Genomic DNA, 25,545 nt, shown 5'->3' with positions numbered 1-25,545 from the left:
ACAGAAAAACATCCAGGCCTAGCTAAAATTTGCAAAACAACACATCAAGTCTCCCAAAAGCATGTGGGAAAATGTGTTATGGTCTGAGAAGACCAAGGTTGAAATTTTTGGCCACAGTTCCAAAAGGAACGTTTGGTGCAAAAACAACACTTCACATCACCAAAAGAACACCATCCTCATGGTGAAGCATGGTGGTGGCAGTATCATGGTTTGGGGTTGATTTTCCTCAGCTGGAACTGGGGCTTTAGTCAAGGTGGAGGGAATTATGAACAGTTCCAAATACCAGTCACTTTTGGCCCAAAACTTTCAGGCATCTGCTAGAAAGCTGAAGATGAAGAGGAATTTCATCTTTCAGCATGTCAATGACCCCAAACATACATCAAAATCAACAAAAGAATGGCTTCACCGGAAGAAAATTAAAGTTTTGGAATAGCCCAGACCTAAATCCAATAGAAAATCTGTGGGGTGACCTGAAGGGGGCTGTGGACAAGAGATGGCCTCGCAATCTGACAGATTTGGAGCACTTTTTCAAGGAAGAGAGTGGGCAACTATTCCCAAGTCAAGATGTGCCATGCTGATAGACTCCTACCCAAGAAGACTGAATGCTGTAATTAAATCAAAAGATGCTTCAACAAAGTAGTAGTTTAAGGGTGTGCACACTTATGCAACCCGTTTATTGTACGGTTTTTATTTTTTATATTTTTTCCCCTAAAAGAGTTGTTTTTCAATTGAATTGCACAGTTTATAGGTCACATTAAAGGTGAGAAAAGTTTTGAAATTCTTTATTGTGGTCTCATGTTTTTATATCACAAAGACCTGGCATTTTAACAGGATTGTGTACACTTTTTTATATCCTGTGTGTATATGTGTGTGTGTGTGTGTGTGTGTGTGTGTGTGTGTGTGTGTGTGTGTGTATATATATATATATATATATATGTATATATATATTTTTTTTTTTTTTTGTGTGTGTATATGTAATATATACACACACACACACATATATATATATATATATATATGTGTACACACACAGATCTACTTCATTAAATCAACTTACCATAACATCAACTTCCATAAAAGTGAGACCACAGTGTAGAATCTTTAAAACAATGAACTCCCAAACATCATATTTTCTCACCGGGAAAGTTACCAGTTGGCTACCAACAATAAAATTACAAACCTAGGCAAATTAAACCCACTGAAGTGGGTGGCTTTGCCCCCCCCCCCAAACTAAATATACCAACTCAGAGATCGCACTACAGTGGAGAAAAGGGCAAAGTTCACCATGGTGGCCAAGTGCCCAGTAAGAAAATATGATGATCCAGTAGTTCATGATTTTAAGGATTCAGCACTGTGGTCTTGGTTTTATGAAAATCGACGTTATGGTAAGTCAGTGTAATGAAGGGGATCCGTGTGTGTGTGTACATGTATATATATGTATGTATGTGTATATATATATATATATATATATATATATATATATATATATATGTATTTGTATATATATATATATATATATATATATATAGAGAGAGAGAGAGAGAGAAAGATATATCTATATGCATGTCTGTATATATCTTTATATCTATATAGATATATATATATACACACACACACACACACATATATATGTAGATATATAGACACACATTTTAGTTCTCACCTCGTCAAGGGCTTCACATTCGACATTACTCAGCTGAAACATTTTGTCAGCAATAATTCATGTTTTCTTATTTTACTTTATTGTATTTTTTTTTTTGTTAGTACATCTTCAATCAAGCCGTCAAATACATCTCTGGGCAGCATGGTAGTTTAATTGAAAGACTATTGCCTCGAAGTTATGGAGTACAGGGTTCAGTCTTGACTTGCACTTGCTGTCTACATGCAAAATGCATGCTCTCCCTGCAAATGAATAGATTTTCTCCACGTACTCTGCTTTCCTCCCACCTGCTAAAAACATACTTACTGCTTGAATGGCATCACTAACCTCCTTATCTGTTTATCTGTCTTATAGTTCTCCTTGGTTTAGTGACCTGGATCATGGCTAAGAAAAGTCACCTCACCAGTCCTTTACTTACTTAATACATTTTAAAATAAAATCAAATAGAAGTGGTTGTAGCGGACTACAGTCAGTCTTTTTGGGCTAATTTTCTCTGTTGTGTGTCACAGAAAGTCCCAAGTCACAGAAACTACAGAAAAAGAAGAAAATTATCAAATATGTCAGATGGGAATCATCCATAGAATTAAGCAATGGTATGAGGTTATATTTCTTAAAAATGGTGTGTCCACACCCACAACCTTAAGGTCTCATTAGATATCTAACACTAGCCTAACATCTGGGCCTGGATCAGTGATATCTGATGTGGGGTGACTTGTGGCCTAGGCTCAAAATAATCTGAGACAGCAGTCCTGTTGGGCTCAGGGAAGCAACATGAGAGGGACTCGCAGTTCTGAATACCAAAAACCTGTGGTTGGCTATAGATGTAATTCTGGCTTAACCCGGGGCTGTTGCAGCATCTGTATCACCGAACATACCTCAGGTAGGAATGTGGGTCTTAAAGTCCTGTATCAAAGCCAAAGGCTACTGTATGGTCAAGCTCTTGAGTGCATGAACAGAGAATGAACTCTACAATTTAGAACCAGAGTTCACCCCCAACCACTGAGTGAGAACAACTGCAGAAACAGGAAAGCTACTGGGACATTTGCTTACTTCCAAAAGGACTAGGCTATTGCCCTCTAACCAAATTCTGGTCTTTGTGATGGTGATGTAACTAAGTATTGGGTATGTAACAATGAACCATGTGTAAGGAAATTTCAACCACTGCCGTCATACTACAAGAAACTGGGCCAGGAATCTCTCTCTCTCTCTCTCTCTCTCTTCTACAATTAAGTGAGTGAAAGGATTGAACTGCTAGTGCTTAAAGTACAGTTCCACCTTATTGTCCTCCCAAAGATAGCAAAGGCACTGCTAGTACAGCTTTTGCCTAGTAAAGATGACCAAAGAGAGACACTGCAGATCTGTACCTAAAACAGTTAATGTGAGAACATTTCGCCAAGGTGTTAAACGCTCAAGATCTTTATGTATATGTGGCAGAAAAGAAATGGCAGGCTTAGTGGTTAAGGGTACTTGTTATGTGGTGTATGACATCACTACATTCAACAGTACTGAGTAGCACTCAGGTCCGCTGAAAAGAACCCAGAACTGATTGGTGGGAAGCATGAATGAAATCACATTTCCCATCAAGGAAGATCCGCAGTGTAAGATAAACTAAAGTTATGTATTCACCATAATGATAGACCTGTGTTGTGTGTTTCCATCCTTTCCTTAATGGATGGGTCTTGGATCTGGCTGTGTCCACTTCCAAGCTTTAGATCTGGTGCTAAGGCTTCTGCCCCTACCCATAATCCCTGTGAGAAAAGTAAGCTAACTCAAGCTAGTTTGCCTGTCCAAAAGAGGAATTGGAAATTGGAAAATCTAGGTGTGAGCAACCTAAGAGTGCATTTGACAAAAATACCAATAACCTGTATAAGGAAAGAGAGAGATAAAAAGACAGGAGCTTCAGGAGCAACAGCAAGGTCTGCTAGATTGACCTCAGAGTGAATATATTGTAAACAAAAGTATACTTTCACAAAACATGGAGGGGGATGGTGGGAAGGGGGGGGGGTGGGAAGGCCGTTGAGGAAAGGATGGAAACAGACAACATAGATCTATCATGGTGAGTACATAACTTTAAGAATCTGATGTTATGTTTTCTGTCAGTCTCTCAATGGATGAGACAGAGTCCCCAGCTACTACTATGCTAGGGTAGCCTCATAGAAGGATATTCCTGAGCTCAGGTGAACCAAAGAAGGCCCTATATATGGACTTCATATATTATTTGTAAGGAGAGATGAAATTATGAACCTTAGACTAGGTACCTGCAGCACATATATCATTAGTTGGAACACAGGAGAAAAAAAGCTGTAGATGAAGCCACAGATCAGGTACAGTAAGCTTTTGGGGAGAAAGGGAGAGGGATACCCTTGTCTTGATAAAAAAAAAATGCAGTCTCAACCAGCATGATAGTGACTTTAGACACTGATTTTCCTATTTTAGCGCTGGAGAAGGACACACATAACTGATCAGATTTTCTAAAGGGTTTTGTCTAATGTAGATAAAAATGCAACTGACAATGCACATTCAGTAAATATATAATATGTACATCCTTGTTTGAGACATTTGGAAAGAAAACTAGACGATTTATGGACTGTTTAATGGATGATTCAGAAGCCTCCTTCAGCAGAAAAGACAGGTTGGTTCTCACAGATGCTCTGCCCTTATGAAGGATAAGGTGTGTAGCTTAAAAATTCTCCTGGCAGAAGTGATAGCTACCAGAAGTAAAGTCTTATAGGATAAAACCTTCAGATCAATTTTTGCAACAGGTTTAGGAGGGCCAGTCAGGGCCTGCAAAACACATGGAGCAACTGGATCTCTAAGAGGAGGTCAAAGTATAAATATAACTCGAAGGAAGGTCTTGAAAATTCTAGGGGAAGCTATGAGGGTATGATTTTCCCCTATAAGGAAGGAAGAAATTGTAGCTAACTGCACTTTAACAGCGGAATTGCTGGCACCACCCAGAAAGAGATGTGCAAGGATATCCAAGAAAGATTGAGGTGGGGCTGAAAAGGGATCAATATTTTTCTTCACAGCCCAAACAGAAAATGTTTTAAGTACTTTTGTAAGCCTTTATAGTGGAAGGTTTGTGAGAGGAAGACAATATGTGTACACCTGGGAATGACCACCTGGACTATTGAAACATCATCAGAATTGGAGAAACCGTAAAACCATGCAGTCAGTTTGTGGGACTGAATGCTTGGGTGAGGCAGCCCCGATGGGTGAGAAAGTAAATCTGTACGTGTGTGTGTATATGTATGTATGTATGTATGTATGTACATGTATATATGTGTATGCAACCTTCAAAACTAGCTCTAGCCCTGGATATGACATCCACCTTGCAGTGCTTAGTAAAGGTATGTACAGCGGACCACCTACCCTCTCCAAAAACAGCACCACTACATTCAAACCCGCAACCTCTCCTTTTTCAACCCACATACTTTCTCAGAATGTCTAAAGCATACTGACTGGACCTCTCTAAAAACCCTTCCACTACGTAGTGTCGTATCTTACTTCAACCAGTCATTCCTCACCCTTCTAAATCAGCAAGCCCCCCCCCCCCCAAGACCAAGCGCCTCAAAACCAATCCCTGCCCCTGGCTATCAAAAGAAACTAAACTTACTATGTGCCAGCGAGACAAAAAATGGAAACAATATCAAAAACAAAAAAACCCCTACCTCACTCCTAGAATTTAAGCAACTTCAAAACTCCACAAAAAAAACTAATAACAAAAGACCGCAAAGCCTACTACTTAAAACTTCATTCCATGCACTCATCCAACCTTAAAAAAGTCTGAGACACGGTCTCCTCTATTCTCCACCCTGGTAATAAAGAAAATCCCTGCCCAAACTCCAACCATACTGACCTAGAAACTGCCACCGAATTCATCTTTCTTCATAGATTGTATTGCAAAACTATCTGCATCCTTCTCTCACCCCCTTCAAACCCCACCCCCTCTTGCCCCCCCATACACCCAACCATCAGCCTCCCTCCTCCCCCTTCAACTTAACACCTATCCCCACAAGTACTAAACAAAAGTCTTCTCAAACTAAAACCCTGCCGCAATGCACCTGATAATCTACCATCTACCTTCCTCAAACTGTCTGCTGAAAACATAGCCTAGCCCATCTCTATTCTTATAAATAGATCCATACAAGAAACTTACGTCCCATCTATCTGGCACCACGCTTACATCATTCCACTCCACAAAGGTGGTAAAAACACAGACACCACCAGTTTCAGATCCATTGCTTTACTTTCTCCTCTTTCTAAAATACTAGTGAAAACTATCCATGCACAACTCGTTTACCTAACCCTAAATAATCTCCTCTCCCCTACACAACACGGCTTATGCCCTGGCCACAGTATCATGTCTGCTCGCCTCTCCTTCCTTGAAACCATCAACTGAGCATGCGACTCTGGCAAATTTGTATCTACATTATTTCTAAATCTCTCTAAGGCATTTGACACCATCTCCCACACATTACTCCTATCCCAGCTCTCAACCCTACATCTCTTCCCCACCACCATAGCCTGGTTTTCCAGCTACCTGTCCGATCGCCAGCAAGCTGCCCAATGGAAAACATCAACCTCTCCCGTCCTTCCTACACCCACTGGCATTCCACAAGGTTCCATTCTTGGTCCTCTACTCTTTAACATTTTCATCAACAACTTCCACCACTCTGTTCCTGAATCCTCAGTCATCCAGTATGCAGATGACTCAACTATCATCTGCTCATCCTCCTGCCTTCCGAACTGCTGTTAGAAACCCAGCTAGCCTTCCCCAAAACAGAAACCTGGATGCAATCCAACCACCTGGTCCTAAACGCTAATAAAACAAAACTAATGATCTTTACACCTTCACGAAACTCCACCATTGACAAGAACTCATTCTCCATACTTAGCCAGAATAACACCCCCTTCAAGTCGTTCCCTATACCAAGCTGTTAGGCATCATCATTGATGAAGACCTAAAATTTGACACCCACATATTCTCCTCAATCAAGAAAACCCATCAAAAAATCTGTTTCCTCTACAGACACAATCGCTACCTCAGCCCCTCTACCCGACAAACTCTTGCATCAACCTTCCTTATCCCCTCTTATGTATGGTGTCCCCTATTCATAAATTTCCAGCTAGGCCTTTGATCGAAACTCGAGTCTTGTTACCACAAAATATGCAAATTTGCAACTAATACAAAAACTCATCACATCACTGCCACTCCCTGCACACCCTCAAATGGCTCGAACTACCAAACTACCTGAGATACCTCCAACTTACCACTGCCCACAAGCTCATCTTCAAACCTGCAAACTGTCCCTCTATCTCTACATCCTTAAAACCCTACATACCAAACCGCTCCCTCAGATCCGCGAACCAAAATCTCCTATAATTCTACAAATCCTCTAGCCCTCCTGGCCAACTACTGCTATCCTGCTCCATAGCTAAACAATGGAACTCTGTTACCTCCCTCCTACGCAATCTATCCAACCATAACAATTTCAGCTCTCACCTGTTCTCTCATCTGTCTTGTAAATGGGAATGCCCTTGTCACTCTCCAACTTAAGCACCCCCAACTTAAGTACCCCTCTAAACCTCTCTCTTCTCTCTATAGTGTTCATCATTTATATCCCTTATCCTCTATACGAATCCAGCCCCCACACCTCTGATGTACTACAGTATCCAGTGCTTTGTATGCTTATATTCCAATACCCATCTTAGTTAGCTGGGGGCTCTGCCCCACTAGTTGAGGATAGAATGAAAATTGACATCAGATAAAGCAGTTATGAATTCACCATAGTGTTCCATCTCTGTTGTCCATGTTCATTTTCCTTAACTCCCCACCCACCAACCCCCATCCTTTGATGACTTCAGTAAGAATAAGTGGTAAGAGGATATCACAGTCCTTTGTATTGAGCTCCAGATATAGCTATTTTCCTTATTTGACTGCACTGTAAATATTTCTTTCTACTAAAAATCAGCAAACAAGATCTGAGGTACTTGGAGTTGATGCATTATGGGTAAGGGAGAAGCTCAAAAGTTTTTCGTTGCAACGAGCTTTAGCAACGACCAAGTCAGATCCGAAGGATTGGATCCAAACCCATTAGTTGAGGAAGAATGAAAATGGACAATGCTGGTGAAACGTTATGGTGAGTATATAACTTCTTTCTTTTTTTTTGTTTGATAACACTTTCCAGTTTAGTAAAGTTATTTTAAACCTAGGAGTTTGTTTCAAAGGAACTGTCATGTTTAAATGAGATGTCTCTTATTTCCTGCTAGTTTAAAGGTTATTTAAAAAAAAAATTTTTCTGTGGAGGAATTTTTATTTTACTTTTTGAGACCGGCTAAATTCTTTTACTGCATTCTGTGAAAAACATGGCTTTAAGACTGTAAATATTTGCCTTTATTTGCTGCTTGTTTTCCCCAAGAAGGAGGTGCCATTGTTGACGTGACAATGGAACAAACTCGGTCCCATGTTTGCAAAAAGAAAAAGTTAAGCAAACAGCCTTTGCCACCACAGAAGGCTAGTAGTTTGTCTCAGCTGCAGGTTGGTGACTCCGCTGTGGCCATTAGTTCTAACTCATACCACTCATCTTTAACCCCAGATCTCTCTGGTGTAGCACCAACAGCCACTATGGACTGGGGATTATCCCCATCCTCCGCAGCTGTTGGGGGTCCCTTCTTTGGCCAAGGGAAAGCCACTATTATCAGTCTTGGTAGAGGGAACAGAGAAGACTTATCTGTTTTATCAGAATTTTGTACCCCTCCCAGGGGAAGCTGCTGCTACTACCACTATTCATAACACTGTTTACCCCATTTTTTCTGCCAAAAAGAAGCAGAAAATTAAACTTGTAGCTACTCCTCCTCCTCAGATTCCTTTGGACAGGAGTGATTTACCAGGTATCAGGTCTGGCTCAGGGTTTAATTCATTAGTCAACTCATCTCAAGCTGACTAACTGCTTGGGCTCGTGGAAGGTCCCCTGAAGATTTTGAAGCAGGCTGGCTGTTTTATTCTTGCAGGCTATAATCCATATAGCATAGTACTATCACAGCAGTGGTAATTCGAATATCTACCGTTATGGTAAGTTTGCATATGCAAATGCACTTTCTTGGAATTTGTAAAGGGAGCTAGACTGGGTCCAGGTTGTAGCACACACACTAATGATAGAGAGAGTAGGTTGCTAGATAGATGTGTGGAAAAGGTGTATGCTCATGCATCCCTCACTTTCAGTGCTCTCAATTGCCAGACCCACATTTTTAAGCTCCAAGATCATGTCTTTAAACAAGTGCGGGAATGTTGTGGGGGTGTTGTCGGATGAGACCAAAAATACTGCTTTGACTTGGAATGTCATGAATACCTCAGGAATAGGAAAACATGCTATAAAATGTGGGTATGATGCTGTGAATGCATCATCCAGAGCTTCTCTTTTGGGATCAGTACTTTAAGGAGCTCATGAAGGAGGATGCAGTCCCTTTGCAAGCATCGCAGAGTGTAGTTACCTAGTGCTGCCCTGTGCAGATTTACTCTTTGGAACCAGACTTATGATATATTCAAAAAGATGTAGGAAAGGGGGAAAGCAATGCTGTCGCCTAAACATGTTTTACACCCTTCCTCCTTATCCAGCTACAGTAGGAGTAACCTGTTCATGCAAGTCCTTTTCTACTTCCTCAAAAGAAAATGTTAGCAAGAGGATAGAGGGTGGCCAGGAAGGCCTTTCCACCTCTCAGCCACAACTATAACTACCATGATTGTCTAACTCCCCCATCCCCAAATGCTCCTAATAGGAGACAAACTTGTCTACAGACCTCTGAAATGGTCATGCCTACAAGAGGTAACACATTATTCCAAGCATAAGACATTTGCTCATTCATCCTCCTTGCCATTAGCTGTACACCAAGTATTCCCTTGCCTCTCCCACTGGCTCTGTTCAGGTTGGTTCACTACTTAATATTATACCCTGCAACTGCTGTGGGAGCAGCTGTTGGTGTCAGATGGTACCATCCAGTAAAAAGAATGAGAAAGTCACATTCTGACCTGGCTTACACTTTCCGGATGTCTTCCCACCTTGGTTTTGATGCAGATACTGAAGACATCATGTTTTCTGCCTCTCCATCAGTGGAAGTCTTGTTTGTGTACATCTCTCTATAGAATGAAGGATCACTTCAAATGCATAGCAACAGGAGTCTCTGATACCCAGAGATTTTACTTTAATTTTGTGGGTTTGGATGCTTCTAAGCCAATGTATATACTTCCAGTCCTAGAGACTTCTCAAGATGGCTTTTTAACTGCATCAGTGGAACTGAGACTGCTAGCCTCTTGAAAGCCTGACCGTTTTTACAGGGTTCAAGATTCTCCCAAATATTTACAGAAGAACCCAGTTGGTTGATCCAGCAGTAGTTTTTGTGGATCTAGTGACGGTATATCTAAATTGATTCAAACTCTAACATGCGTTCCAGTGACCATGAAAACAAGATTCTGGACCCCTTTGTGAAGAAAGCTTGTATGGTAGCAACCCTGGTCTTCAGGGCTTTAAGTCTGAGACTGTCATAATAAACATCAGCATGAGCTCCTCAGTGATTTGAGGATAAAATAGAGGGTACTGACACTTTGTAGAAGGTAAAAATCTTTGTTTCACAGGTGGGAAAACATGCTCTCAGATATGGTTATGATGCCGCAGATGCCCACAGCTAGGGTGACTGCAGTGAGGTCATGCATCAGAAGCAATGAAAGATTGTGGCTCTAGCCCCTGTCAGAGAATGTCAAGGTGCAAATCCTTAGTTCCCCATTAGACAGTGAGCTACTGTTTAGTCTTAAGTGTTTCAGACAGAGAAGTTGATGATTGTGTAGTCTGTAAAGCAGTTATTTCACACCTCTCTATTCCAGTTTAGGACAGGAACTGCACTTTAAAAGAGCAGGCTGTGCTATCAGTGACAGCCCAGATATTGACAAAATCCTTCCTTGAAGCAAGCGAGACTGCAAGACATTAAGCCTTCTGACTCACTTCTCAGATCTGTGGAGAAACAATTGTACATGATAGATTAGCTCTTTAGGTTGTAGCACAAGGATACAGCCTACAGGTTCTGTCAAAACCAAAATTTGGAAATATTCCACAAGTTTCGAAGGCACAAACAGTTCTGGTACCATCCTTCATAGATTCATAGGTAAGTACTAGGCAAGTTGCTCTTCTGGGCCATTTTAAACGTAGCTAATTTCCCTCAAAGGTGAAAATCAAACCCTCTGCTTTATGTGTATTAGGTAAACATGTTTAACCATTATGTCAAGCCCTCAACACCAGTAATGGAATTACAACTACTACATGGAGTCATAAGGAGAGCCCCAGGAAAGGAGCAAGGCATGGAGCTCTACTCAGGGCCATTATTGATACACATGAAAGAGTATCATTGAAAACTAAATGCCTTTCTGAAGTTTCCAAAATTCAGAATACTAACTTTGCAGGCCATTTTAACTTTCCTGCTGTTTTGAGCACTTGTGGTCATCTTGGCTCTAAGGAATGCATGCCTGCATCTTCCCTCTCACAGGAACTAAATTATGCTTCATCAGCTTTGAGGTGGGGGCTCACTCCCAATTTACTTCTTTGCCCATTGGATTGACTAGAGCAGAATTTCTGGCAGCAGTTATAACATATTGCAAAAATAAGAGTATTTACATCTTCCCATATCTAGATGACTGCCTGATCAAGCTGAATTCCCGTTTGGGTTACAGGGGACACTGTAATTTGCCATACATTGATACCAAACTCTGGATCTTGACATCAGTAACTCTAAGTCAAATATGAATCCTTACAAAACTGTGAATTTTCTAGGGACTCACTCTCTGACACAAATGACCATAGGGCTTTCCAATATTAATAGAAAGATGGTGTCCCTTGAAAGCTACATTTAGGGTATTTCCAAGGCATCTGTTACTGCAAGGGCTTTTTTACATACCTTGGTGTACATGACATAGGCGGTTCTGATGGAACCTTTAACAAGACTATAAGAAAGCTCCAGTGGTGTGTCGGAACCATCTGGAGCCAACACAGTCATTGGAGGACATGATCCCTATCCAGCGTGTCACCTAGCAGGAACACAAATAGTGGAAATGACAAATGTGGAGAAACATTCAAGTTCCTTTCAAACAAGCCCCAACCAATAAAACAATGAGAAGCGATGTCAAATACAGCTTAAGGTCCAGGGCACTTGGGACAAAGGCAGGAAAGGAGACTTATCAATGTAAAGATAATGATGGCAGTGATACAGGCTCTCTCGGCTTTAAAACCCATGTGTAAGCCAAAAATCCTATACTTAACAGCAGACAAACACAGTGGTGATATGGTAGATAAGCATAGAGGAAATCCTGCATACTCCCTTGTATAGGCTGCCAGTGACTGCTTGGAAATAGCCTTAGAGACAGCAGTGTATCTAAGCACTTCCGGTGTCCCATCTCTGCTAAACTTTCTGGCTAGTCAGGTAAGTAGGTCAGAGGCAGATCCCACAAATGAAAGCTGGACAGGGATGTATTTCTTCAGCTGATCCACAGATGTGCAATGCTTGAAATAAGAGTATTTTGCTTCTCTGAGCAACATGCAGCTAAAGAAAACATCCTGCAGAGTACCACACAGAGAGGCTTAGTTACGTGTATGCATTCAGCTTCAATTGGGTAAACCTGTTTTTGTATGTCTTCACTCCAGTCCCCCTACTGTCCATGGTAGTTCAGAAATTAATGATGGAGGGACCAAATATGCTATTAATGTCACTGTTTTTCTCAGGCATCATTGCTTTCCCCTCTTCATGAATGCTGCATGGAAGAAACCATTCTTCCTGCTTTATTAGGTGGATGATTTAACACAGCACAACGGGGCTATTGATACTCCCATATCTGAAGACACTGCAGTCACCAGCATTGAAAATGTGACAATGATCCTCTTTTGGCCCCATTTCACAGAGACCGTGCTTAATATTATGAGCTGAAGTACGACGTTTGCCATCAGGAAATCTTACCTAGCTAAATGGATCTGGGTTTCCCTTAAACGCCAGAGAAAGAATCAAGTTCCCCGTTTCTGCAATAATGTCTTTGATACTGTGCTTCTGATAATACTTTTTCAGATTAGGCCTGCATATGTCTTAGTGAGGGTACATCTTTCAGATTGCATGCTCATGGACTTCATTAGCATCTCTACCGCCAGTCAACAATTCCTTAAGGGAATTTTTCATTTAAGACCGTGTAAAAATGACACTATTTCTGCAGGGGGTATAAATTATCTCTTAGAAAAATTCACACTGGTACTTTTTGAACTAGTGGGAATAGATTCCTAAACTTTCTGACATGTTAATCGGTCTTGCTTACTGCCTCAGTAGTCAACACAATTTGTGAATTGTATGTGGTGGTGTGCAAAGAGGCATTCCTGTTTTTTGGAAAGATGAGGCTAGTTTGTATAATTCACTCCTTTATGTCAGTGGTGGTAATAGAAATCTCTCTGAGTCGGTCTAATTACTAGTCTTCTTTTATAATCTGCAAAACAAAGGGAAAGGATTTTGCACTCATTCATTGTTCATAGGCAACATAACCAGCAGCTTAAGAGGCTCAGACCATCTCTTTGCATCTTTTGCAACTAAAGGAGACCAGTTTGTAAGTAGACCTACTCAAAATGGTTGGCACATTTATATTTCCTTTTGCTACTTGACTAATATCAGGAAACTAGAAGGCCATGTAAGGGCATGCATGGCAAGAGGCACAGTGGCTGTTTTTGCATTGTTAATAGGAGTGACTTCAAATCCATAACAGACATAGCAACATGGTCCTCTGTCCGCATTATAGATTGCATATCACCTATATAGACAGGACAAGATTTGCTGCAGTCATTATGCAATTCTTACTGTAGTCCCTACACGTCTGTCCTATCGTTCGAAGTTCTGGGAATCTTTAATAGCTAGCACGCCTGCTGCAGTAGTCCAAATGATGAACATTAAGTTTATATATGTATGGAGCTTAGTGTAATACTAGATTTTCAAGTAGGGTCACTGTTGCATTAATTTGTCTCTCCCAGTCTTCATTTTTTTCCCTTGGGACTTCCTAGGACTGAGGTAGATGGCAATTTTCTTTTCCTTTCCCCCTCCAAGCTGTCCTCATCTGCTGTTAGTAGCAGGGCCTTTGGCCTCCTCAGGTTTAGATAGATTGGGGAAAGCCGAGGTTCCCATGGTCTTTCTGCCTCTTGTGGTTTCTGCACCCAGAAGGGGGGATGTGATGCTCAGGTGCTAGATGTTGGGCCTTGTGCTACAGAAGTCCTAGTAGTTAACACACTTGCTGTGGTCATCCCTGTGATGACCATCTACTACTACGGTTTGCTCCTTATGCATTGTGCTTTCGCATAAGATTCCTTATCTTTGCTCAAGTACTCTCTTGTGGAAAATGTGTGCTACTTATCTGGTGGATCCGTATGATAAATAGTTCAGTCGTGTAAAAGTAAATGCTTGAGTAGGTCACAGCTGCAATGTGACCTCTAACCTTCCTTCCCTCTTGGTCCCTTTTTTGGCTGTTATTCACATCCCTGAAGACTTGATGTTCAGTTGGGTTGTTTTTGGACCTCCTCCTTTATCAAGCAGTTTGCACTTCTTAGTGAGTTACATTAGTGATGTCATGACTAAGTAGTAAAATAAAAAAACTAGTTATGATAGGGTAAGGGTTCTTTTTTTCAGACTGAGGATGACTTTGCCTCTACTGAGGGAACACTTCTAAAAGCTTTTCTAACAAAAAAAAAACAAGTAGTGGTATGAAGGGCTTGTCCTTGTATCTTTTATTTTTGCCTGATGTTTGCCAAGGAGGAGTTACAACCATGTCTGTGAAAGCTTTTTAAGTTTAACTGGAACATTCGCTATGTGTGTGTCAGAAAATACCATGTTTATGGAATACAACTGGACAAGTAATCTCCTAGTGTCTATTGTTACAGTGACTAGCTCACATGACTGCACTTTCTTGGTATATTGCTTACTGAGCACTTGTCTTTTCTTTGTGTATAATCTTGTGGCAGACTACATCTTACATGTAATGCTTTATAATTTAGGTACCAGACCGAAGCATCTGAAAACACTGCCTCACTGGTTGTACACATGACACCTGAGACTGTGCTGCAGAATGACAATTACAAGAAATGGATGGAAGGGTAAGCTATTTTTATTATATTTTAATCTTGAGGGTAAGGTTTAGTTTGCTGTGAGAAGTACAAGCTAGAAAGAATGGTAGAAAAATGTGGTTGCAGATTCCTTATCCCATTTTAGGAACACCTTACCATGATGTTAGAAGTCAAGGTGGTAAGTGTGTAGCAGCACATTTTTGGGGGCACAGTGTGATCCAGAAATGGCATTCTCATCATTGTTTGTCTGTATAAGGAAATGGGTAATGCAAATTTAGTGGCTTAAAGGAAGTATTTTTGTGATGTACTTTTTTCTTGGAACAGTTGGTTTTCTCCATTTGTTGTTTTACAGTGTCTGTGTAGCAGTTTATATACAGTTGATGTTGTATCCCTGTGCAGTTATTTTCAACTTGACTTCATATAGCTAACTAGTTTTGAAATTAAATTACTAATTTTCTACATCAGGATAAGAATTCATGTTTATTGATAATATTCAAATATTTGAACCATATGCTGTTTTCGAACAGTAACTTAACAAAATAAATGACATAGCACCAGCTATTCACTTGGCATTGCAAATAAAGTGAGCAGCATACACAACAAAGTTTGTAGTAAACACAGAGAGGAAGTAATAGTACAGCGTATTTTATTTTGAATTTGTTAAATAGGGATAGAGCAGTGATTTCATTAGACCTATTTCAGTCTCAGCTTTGGGGCAAACACAATAGATGCATGAGTTTTATCTTTCACTTTGTAAATAATGTCAGTATATACATACATAATATATAAAGTGAATGTCAGAGTTTGCTTGATGGTATAAAAACAATAGAACTGATGTTTTTTTCCGTCTATTTCTCAACATATGGGGTCTGTGATCTGACCTTGGATCTGGCGTTGGCCACATCTAAACTTTGGATCCAGTGCTCAGGCTCCTCCCCATTACCCATAATCCCTCTGTAGAGAGTGAGCTACCTCATATCTTGTCTGCTGCCATAAGTGTTTGACAGATCATGGTGGTCAAAAACATGTTTCAGAAAAAAACTCTTTGAAAGGCAAGTACATTTCTTTTGGGTAACCTTTTATTAATCTTTGTATCCCTCCTCTCGTTATAGTGCTTCCGCTTATTGTTTCCTACCCTTTGTATCCCTTTTCTCTGTCTTTCTCACTCCTTTCAGGGTCTTAATTTAAAAAAAAAAAGTTTTTTTTCTTCTTAAGGGTTGCTGTTTTTTTACTGGTGTTATTTCCTCTTTCTGTCTCTCTGTATCTCTCTTTTTATCGTCCATGAGAATGTAAGGTAAGCCCTCTGTATTTAAAAAATATATAGTTTGTTCTCGTAAGCTATCAAATTCAGGTGCACACTATAAATCTGTCCATTACTTAGGGCCTTCATACCTAGACTACACCATACATGTAATGCTTTGCAATGCTCTTCCTGCAAAACCTTTAGTCAACAAATTATTGGGGAAAGACGTAATAAGCTTATTCTAAAGGGCCTTCATCAGCCTACCATAGGAGAAAACCCCACTTTAGGAGCAGGAAAGTATGCTACTGTTGCTTCCCCATCTCCATCTTCCTCACAAAAGGGGTCTGATAAACCCAAGGAGATGCAAAAGGAAGCAGAAAAATAGATGAAAATCATGGAAGTATCTCTGGATCTGACACCTTTGTGTTCTCAGATGCACAAAATTCATAGATCTTTGGAACCAATACTCTTATCAGCTCAGATAATTATTGGATCTCTTGCACCACATAGATTTTCACTGGCTTTTATCTCACTGAGGCTCTGATCTCCAATTTTGCAGGACAGAATCAGGTACCACTCCTGACTACCTTCCTCAACTTCACTGAAGTTAGCCAAGTCCTCGTGGATCCTCACCCCAATTAGAGGACCTCCTGTCTCTGACCACTACCTAATTCAGAAGAAACATTCCTTCTCATTCTTTAATGGCGCCATCTCAAATCTGACCTCTTGGATTGGAACAACTCGATCTGACTCTTGCCCAGTGCAGATCTGCATTGGAGCTGAGTTTCCATATTTCCTTGCCTCCAATGAGTTCTCTGACTAAATTGACTCTGATCCTGTTGGATCTGTCAGAGTCTCAGAGCCAAACCGTTGACACAGACTGTGACAAGACAAGATCAGATCTGAGGTCTTCTGATGCTTTCTTCCCTCTAGAAGTATATGCGCCTGATAGTTCTGGCATCAGCCTCAGATCCTAGCTGAACAGCACCTAGGATTGAGCAACCTTTTGGGAGTTTAAGCTCTAACAGTGATGCTTCCCAGATCCATGTCAAGCTCAGTATTCAAGGCTTTTGAGAGAGTACTCTCTCATCCTAGATAGAGAGAGGTCTACCTTTTTGGAACCATATCTAACCCTCCCACATAGGACTTCCCAGTGTCTGCAGCCTAGTCTGCTTGTCACATTAGGGCAACTGGTTTCCAGGAGCCTCAAGTCTGCTTTCCCAAGAGAGACTGCCAGTTTTGGACTCCTCTTCTGAACAACCCACAGAAGAGGTACACAGGAAACACAAGCATAAGAGGAGACACTTGGATTCCCCTGAGGAGTCCCCTACTCCCGACTCTAATTTTGATGAGGGAGAAGGTTCTCCCAGATGTCCCCCCTTGAGAATCTCTCATTTGGAGAGATTCTCAAACTTTTTAGACAGAAAGGGGGCTTGTCCTCCCAAGTACCTTCTCCAGATGAATCGGTTTTCTTGAGGCTTTCTTTTCTGGCCCAACTACTTCTTGGGTAGTTCCCCCTGCTGATAAGATGGTAGACTTGATCTCTTCCTAGATGTGGAAGGAACTGGACACAGCTGAGTCTATTCCCAAAAAGCCAAACAAGTTTTTAAGTGCTCCCAAAGACCATCCCCACTTGAACAAAGGTCCTTTGGTAGATTCTGTGGTTGTGGCAACAGCCACTAAGAAGGAGCTTCTGGAAGAAGGTGCCTATGTTCATCCACCAAATAGTGAATCACATGCATTTAATAGATTTGTTGTGTGTGTGTGTGTGTGTGTGTGTGTGTGTGTGTGTGTGTGTGTGTGTGTGTGTGTGTGTGTGTGTGTGTGTGTGTTTGTTTATATGCCTCATTGTGTGTGTTTATATGCCTCATTGTGTGTGTTTATATGCCTCATCTACTTTTTCGGTGAGAGTGCTAAATTATTTTGCTCATGTTGCTAGTTTCTAGAGAGATTTGACAAAGGAAATATCCATAGCCCTCCCAAGGACCTTACCTGCGGATCAAAGAAAATCCATTGATTCGCAGTTGGCTACACTTCTGTCATTATCCAGTGCATCTATGAGCCTTGTCTGCCTTGTCACAGAGGGTGCACTAGAGCAGCTGACATAGGTATTTCCATAAGAAGGCATGCCTGGATGTGGCTTTGCAATTTTTTGCAGAACATTTCATGACATTGTTCATTAGTGCTCCATGTGATGGATCAACCCTTTTTGGTCCCAAGGTTAAAGAGAATATCTCAAGAAGTCAGAAGGATGATAAATCCCTGTCTGCCATAGGGATCAAATTCTCTACACCTCAGAGGACCTTCTCCGGAACCCAGAAGGGAGGAAACAGAATTTGGTTTTGTAAATCCCAGGGTTTCACATTTGAGACTTCTGGCGAAAGAGCTCCTCAAGGCAGAGAGGGGAGACTCTTATAGACACTGCCCAAGAGGCAGGAGTGGCTTGCAAAACCAAGGCTTCAGGGGTCTTTTCTCAAGGAAACCTTTCCAGTGCTCCTGAATGGTTGCCCAACTGTTGCACTTTGAAGGTAGTCGGGGAGGAGGCACTTTACCCTTCACCCGACAACATTGATGTCACTTACTTAAGATAAATGGGTGCAGAGGACAATTACCAGAGGCAGTTTCATTCCCTTCCACTGTGTTCCTTCATGCCTGAAAAGAATTCCTGATGTTCTACCCTCACGAAAGGAAGAAGCCACTTCAGAAATAAGGAAGATTCTAAGAAATCCTGTCATCCAGAAGGTCGCCCCTGAACAGTGAGGATCCAGAATTTATTCCAGATTCTCTTTAGTGCCAAAGTAAAACGGGGACCTAAGCCACTTGAATAAGTTTGAGAAGCAAACAAAATTCTGGATGGTCACATTTCAGTCCATTCTTCACTTACCGAGGAAGAACGACTGGATGTGTTCAGATCTTCAGGATACATACTACCACATAAAGATGGACAGACACTCCAGGAAGCACCGTCACCTTCAGCTGGAAAGACAGTCTTATCCAGTTCAGAGCACTGCCCTTTGGTCACACCACAGCAGCCCCCCACTTGTTTACCAAGTGTGTGGCAGTAGTAGCAGTCCATCTATGACTGCATGGTTTCTGGGTATTCCCATATTTGGACGACTGGCTCATCACCACCCCTTCCAGAAATCTGTTTATTCAAGCTAGGGACTACTTGCTCCAATTGTGCGTAGACTTGGGGAATACATTGAAGCTAAAAAAAAAATCCAAGCTACAACCAGTCTAGTCTCTGGAGTTCATTGGAAAACTTTTGGACACAAAACTGCAGGTAGCAAAGCTTCCTCAAACAAGAATTTTATAACTTCATCAACAAGCCCAAGAAGTCTTATGTTGCCAGAAGCCATCTGTGAGACTATTTCTTTGCCTGCTAGACTCCATGGTAACCTCTGTCACATATGTGCCACTAACCAGATTCTACATGAGAAGTCTTCACTGGACTGTGGTGGTTTTAATGGTCAGTCAAGAAACAACCCATCTCTTTTCTAGTGATTCTAATGAACATTTGCAGAACTCCTACACACTGGTGGCTAGAATCTCCACAAATTTTACAGGGATATCCTGTCATTCTTCCTTCCCTCCAAGCCACAGTGACCACGGATGCTTCCAAACTGGGGTGGAGGCCACTGGGAAAGAGAGTCCAAGGTACATGGTCACAAACATAGGCCAGTCTTCACATCAATATATTGAAGATAAGAGCAGTTTTCATAGCACTGCAGGCCTTTCATGACTCTCTCCCTTTTGGTGTGATATCTATTCAGACAGACAACATGGCAGTTGTTTGGTACATTAACAAACAAGGCGGAATCAGATCTTTTCCTTTATGTTGATAGGCCATGGAAGTTTGGCAGTGGTCGATATCTTTTCACCACTTTCCAACTTTCTAATAGCAGTGCAAATCCAATACTCTTGCGGTTAAGTTGGGCAGGTCTGTTCTGCTCCTTCATTATTGGTCCCCACAATCCATTAGTAACCGAGTGGATTTCCAACTGTTTGTGCTAACCTTGTTGCAATTTCTTAGCCTGTTCCCACAACAAATGCAGCAAGTTCTTTGCTGTAATTTTCTGGGAGGGGGAGTCACTCAGGGATATATTAAAGTACCCTTGGCCCAAGGGACTCCTTTACAAATTTCCTCTGATGCCCCAATTCCAGAGTTTCTTCAGAAAGCATATGTGATGAAAGTCACAGTCATCCTCCTAGCTTCTTATTGGCCTTCACAAGTTTGGTTCACCATCCTCTGACCTCGTATAGTTCACTCTCCCTGGGTGCTGGACTCTGACCCAGAGCTTCTGTCTTACCCATCTGGTAGTCTCACCTGAACATTCTGTCCCTCAAACTTGACTGTATGATTTCTTTCCAGAGCAAGAGCTGGCTTTGCCAGAACTATCATGTATGGGTTTCTTAAAGGCTGTTCTGTGGCTTCCTCCTCCCAAGTTTCATCTTGAGCTTTTGTACTCTCACTTTTGTAAAGCATGCAACAGTGATCTAGAAGGACATAGTACAGATGTGTAAAAGGTTACCATAACACTAGATTTCCTTCTTTTCACTGCTGCAGTATCCATCCCCCTCCCCCTTCTGCTCTGCTTCTTTCCTTCTATTTTTCTGGCCTGGATGCACGTGTTTTTCCTAATTCCTTGGACTTTTCCTTCTGGGTTTTTTTATTTCTGAAGTATGTATGTCCGTACCTCACCTTTATAGCCTACACCTTGAGTGGGGAGCATACACATAGCGTATGACATCTATAAAAATCCTAAGGCTTTGGCATACTAGCCAGATGTTGGGCTACTGTTGGCAGAGAATCCCTTTTGTAAAGAATACTGCAACATTAACGAGGACATCTACTGTTATAAGATTTTACACAACTCTACTTCCTCCCTTCGTTTGGAAATGGCAAGTGGCATTTACCACAAGCTTCCTCACAGAATGGATCTACTCCCACAAGATCAGTGATATTTGATGCTCCCCAACCCCAATAAACCACAACTGAACCTGGATGATAGGTTCTTAATTCCCTTTCGGCACCTGTTTGCTGAGGACATCCAGCAGGCAGTAATGGAGGCAAGAAAGCCTGCTGATAGAACATCATCATTTTTCAAATAAAAAAGGTTTTGTAGTTTGTGCTGACAGAACCAGCACCCATTCAGTGCTAGTGTTTCTCTGGTTTTACAATATTTGTGTGCGAGTTACTGTTCTATGGCCTTCTTACTCCTTCATCAAGGTTCAATTATACGCCATTTCTGCATGTTTGCCCATGGATCCTCCTCTTTCAGGGCATTCTCATGTCAAAATGTTTTTGGAAAGGGTTTTGCATAAGAGGCCTCCAACAAAACCGATGGACCCTCGGTGAGATCTTATTTTTTTTTTAAGAGAAGTTAACATTTGTTCCATTTGAACCAGCTAATCTGGCTGACTTGAAACATGGAAAACTGCTTTACTTACTGCTTTGACCTCAGCAAGAAGGGTATCTGAGTTGCAAGCTGTTATTGAGTCAACTCTTTCATTTTTCACATAGGATTTCTTTGAGAAATTACCCTTCTTTTAGGTCTAAAGTGGTATCCTAGTTTACTTTAAGCCAAACTATACATCTACCCAATTTCTTTCCTGAACCTGAAAATGAGAGAGAAAGCATACTCCATATCTTGGATGTCCATATACAACTTGAGTACTGTCTTGATGGAACTAAATCTTTCAGATCTTTGGATCAGTTGATCATTTCTTGTGGTGGAAGGAAGAGGGGACAACCTGTGTCAAAATAGTGTTTTTCCAAAGATTGACTTAGTCTGTTACCTTTTGTTACACTCACCACAACAAAACTATTCCAAGCAAGGTCAAGGCCCCCACTGTATCATGGCATAGGCTTCATCTATGTTTTTTGGAAAGGGTTGCATTCTAGAAGAATTCTAAAAGCAGTAAACGTGGTCCTCCTATACACATGTTTACAAGGTATTACAAGCTTGATTCCTTCTCTAGGTCTAGATCAGACTTTGCTAGGACCATTCTTCAGGAACTTCTGTACCTTTCCCTTTCACTTCCCAGATGTAGTAAGTTAGGATGAACTACCCATAAAGCTAAGGCTACTGCAGTAATGGTCAATATGATGAACAGAGTGCAGTTTTGTAAGTAAATTTACCATAACTGTAGATATTTGAATTGTCACTGCTGCAGTAGTTGCTACTACTGCCTCCAACCCCCACCCCATTTTTGGTATATTGTTTATGCCAGGGTGTGGACACTTATTTTTTGTTCCTAGCATTGCCCTTTCAGGGCTCAGCCTCCCTTTCTCTGTTGGCATGAAAGCTCTGAAGGGCTTGGCACGCAAACCTGCCTTTTCAGTCAGCTCACTTTAAGCTGACTGAGCATCTCGAAGGTGCCTTGAAGCTTTGGAAGTTGGCAAGCCAGTACCTCCTTAGTAGTGTTTACCCCATATAGCTCAGGCTACTGCAGCAGTGATAAATTTGAACATCTGTTGTTATGTTAAGTGTATATAAACAACTGTACTTTCTTTTGCCTCTGCCACTTCCCTTATGGTAGTTATTGATTGGTGAGAATATTCAACAAGGGGAGTTATTGTAATGTTCTGTTTCAAATAGTAAATCGAATTGAGTTTTAAATATACAAATGTCCGTATTTAACTATTTTAGTAATTTTACAGTGTGGATAGGCTGCGGTGGTGCAGAGGTTAGCGTTGTTGCCTCACAGCAAGAGGTTCTCCCATTCGATTCTCTGCTGGAGCACCTTCTGTGTGGAGTCTGCATGTCCTCCCCGCAGTCAAGTGATGCTAAAGACATGCAGGTAGGTGCGAGCGTGAATGGGCGTGCCTTCTTTGATGGTTGGGCATTGGGCTGACAACTCAGTGCCGTAAAAATCCACTGCCAATCATGAGCGGACCGGAGTCCACAGAGGCGACCCCTAACCGGGAAAAGCCAAAAGACTTTTTTGTAATTTTACAGTGTGGGTGAAGTTGGTTGTTATACTCATTATTTAAAAACTGTGAAAGCTGAAAACCAGTGATGTGACTGAAAATATCTTTGTTATGTAGGTAAACTAATCAAGTTGCCACTAATGCAGTTACTCTCTTGAAAGGTTAGTATATAGTGACCTTCACACATTGCAACACCACACACACATCAGACAGTACTTAATGCAATTATTTAGTTTGTTGAATATTACTTGCTGTATATCCACAACATCCACATTCTGGATTTACAGTTATGCCAGACATATAGAATTCTAACATTTCCAAAGACTACATTGTGTTTTAAGGCAATAATATATATCCACAGGATGAAAACAGCTCTTCATCATACTAAATAAATGTCTTAATTTAAAATGAGCTTAGTTTGCATTAAAATGGACACTTTCCAGTGTGATATATTGTACAATATTAAAAAAATGTCTCATTTTAGTGTTGCTTGATACCCCATTTTTTGTAGTTGTAACTTAAGGGAATTCCAAAACTTGAAAATGCATTTACAACTCCAGAATACATGTATTAGGTCTGCAATCTGATATTTACAGTGTGGACAGTATGGGGACTTAGTTGCATTGAATTTGTGAAGCATTGCTGTGAAATAAGTATTATTGTCAATCATGAGTTGCGTGTAAGAGTTTTTTAAGTGGAATAGTTTTCAATGTTAAGTTGATTGCCTTTTCTGTTTGCTGGTCATCCATATCAGGTTTTAATTTTCTCCAGTAATTAGAGAAGAGAAGGTCTTTCTGGAGGAATTTACTCTCTTACACATCCTCCTGGCCAACATCTCAGGAAAACAAGCTAACCCACTTATAACGATTTTCTTATTAATGAAGCTATATATAGCTTGCAAATGGTTAGATCCTGTAAGTATCTCTTGGGAGGAATTCAAGAAATTTCCTATTAAACATCTACTAGCACATAAAATAGTATTGGACAAAAGAAACAAAAATATGAAAGCCCGAGCAATCTGGGAACAGTCCTAAAACATCTTATTAGTATAAAGCACCAGGTACACCATATCTTATGAATTGGAAATATTCCCACGAGTACACAGCTTAACTATGGATGAAGTATCATTTTTGTATGTGCTGTTTTTAGAATAATGACATTAATTGGGAAAGCATCTTTGTATATATTGTAATTAGGTATGTTGTATGACCTACATGTTTCTACTTTATCCACAATGTATAACATGCAAATATGGTCATTTTGTAAATATGGAATGGTTATGGTTTTTGCAAATGTAAAATAAAAATTATTGAAAAAAAAAAAGTCTCATTTATGAGAAATGACACCAGATAATGTATTTTGTTTAAAAAAGCATTTATGTGTTATCAGAAGTGTCACCAAATAATCAGAGCTCTGCAACTGTTTAAAAAACAGAAGCCTGTCATTAACTTGTCTACCTACTAGAAAAAAATGATCCACCTGTACTAGTTTTCCTGTACGTTGTCTGCAAAAATAAAACTACATACCACTACACTACCATGTTGTTTAACTGATGATGTGAAGTTGTTAAATCTCGCCATTTATTCTCACTGATGGGTTCGGAGCCGATCTTCTGCTCCGACACGGCCGATAGCAAGCTCAAGGTTTGCCAGTAGCTCGAGACCAAGCCCCTTATCCCACAATGCACTGTTGGAATTACCTCAGATCTAGTTTGCCGCGGCAAGAGAGATCTCTGTGATCCAGTTAGCTTGGACCATTTTAGAAACAAATTAATAGCAAGTCTATAAAAAAGTTTTCTTTATTGTTTAAAATATGTAGTGTGTGTTAGTACTATTATATTTACTCTCTAGTTAAATACTTAGTATAGTTAGTTTAAAAGTTAGGGCCTTGTTGGCCTCTTAGTTTGTGTGGGCCTTTAGCCCTTTTTTCTCTACTATTAAACCTTATAATAGTCAGGCTTTTTCTGTGGGCCTCTTAGCCCCATATTTGTATCTATATTTGTGTGTGTATATATATATATATATATATATATGTATATATATATGTATATGTATATATGTATATATATATATATATATATATATATATGTATATATATATATATATGTATATATATATATATGTATATATATATATATATATATATATATGTATATATATATATATATGTATATATATATATATATATATATATATATGTATATATATATATATATATGTATGTATAATACTGTTATAGATCGTGCCCGGATTGGGCTTGGTTGTTTGTGGATCTAATTTACTGTTTTTTCTCTTAAGTATGTTGGATGATAGGGAGAAATCCCTTCCCAAATCGGGATTCAAAAAATGCCCAGATTGTGGGCAGAAAATGTCCGTCACTGACGGACACATTCAATGTGTCTACTGTCTGAGGGCTAAACACCTCCAAAACACCTGTAGCATTTGCCACTCCTTTTCTTCAAGAGTCCTCTTGGGAGAGAAGGAGGAAACTTATAGACAGGGGATTGCTACAGCAATCTTTTTCGGAAGTTTTGAGTGAGGGTGCTAGTACGTCCTCCAAATCTTCAAAATCCAAGTCTTCAGA

The 25,545-nt window shown here is 40.5% G+C and overlaps 1 protein-coding gene across 2 annotated transcripts in view; it reads left to right on the top strand.

Moving 5' to 3' along the window:
* Nucleotides 1-25,545, top strand: part of ELAC2 (elaC ribonuclease Z 2) — a 2,146,582-nt gene that overhangs the window by 904,141 nt on the left and 1,216,896 nt on the right. For both annotated transcript variants that reach the window (XM_044068145.1, XM_044068146.1), the window contains exon 12: nt 14,716-14,814. In XM_044068145.1, the coding sequence (XP_043924080.1) occupies nt 14,716-14,814 (99 nt within the window). The remainder of the gene's footprint in view (nt 1-14,715; nt 14,815-25,545) is intronic.

The sequence above is a fragment of the Protopterus annectens genome, chromosome 4.part0 (assembly GCF_019279795.1).
Source record: "Protopterus annectens isolate FY-2018-M chromosome 4.part0, PAN1.0, whole genome shotgun sequence".
Lineage (NCBI taxonomy): Eukaryota > Metazoa > Chordata > Ceratodontiformes > Protopteridae > Protopterus > Protopterus annectens.
This window is presented reverse-complemented; position numbering and strand designations above follow the sequence as displayed.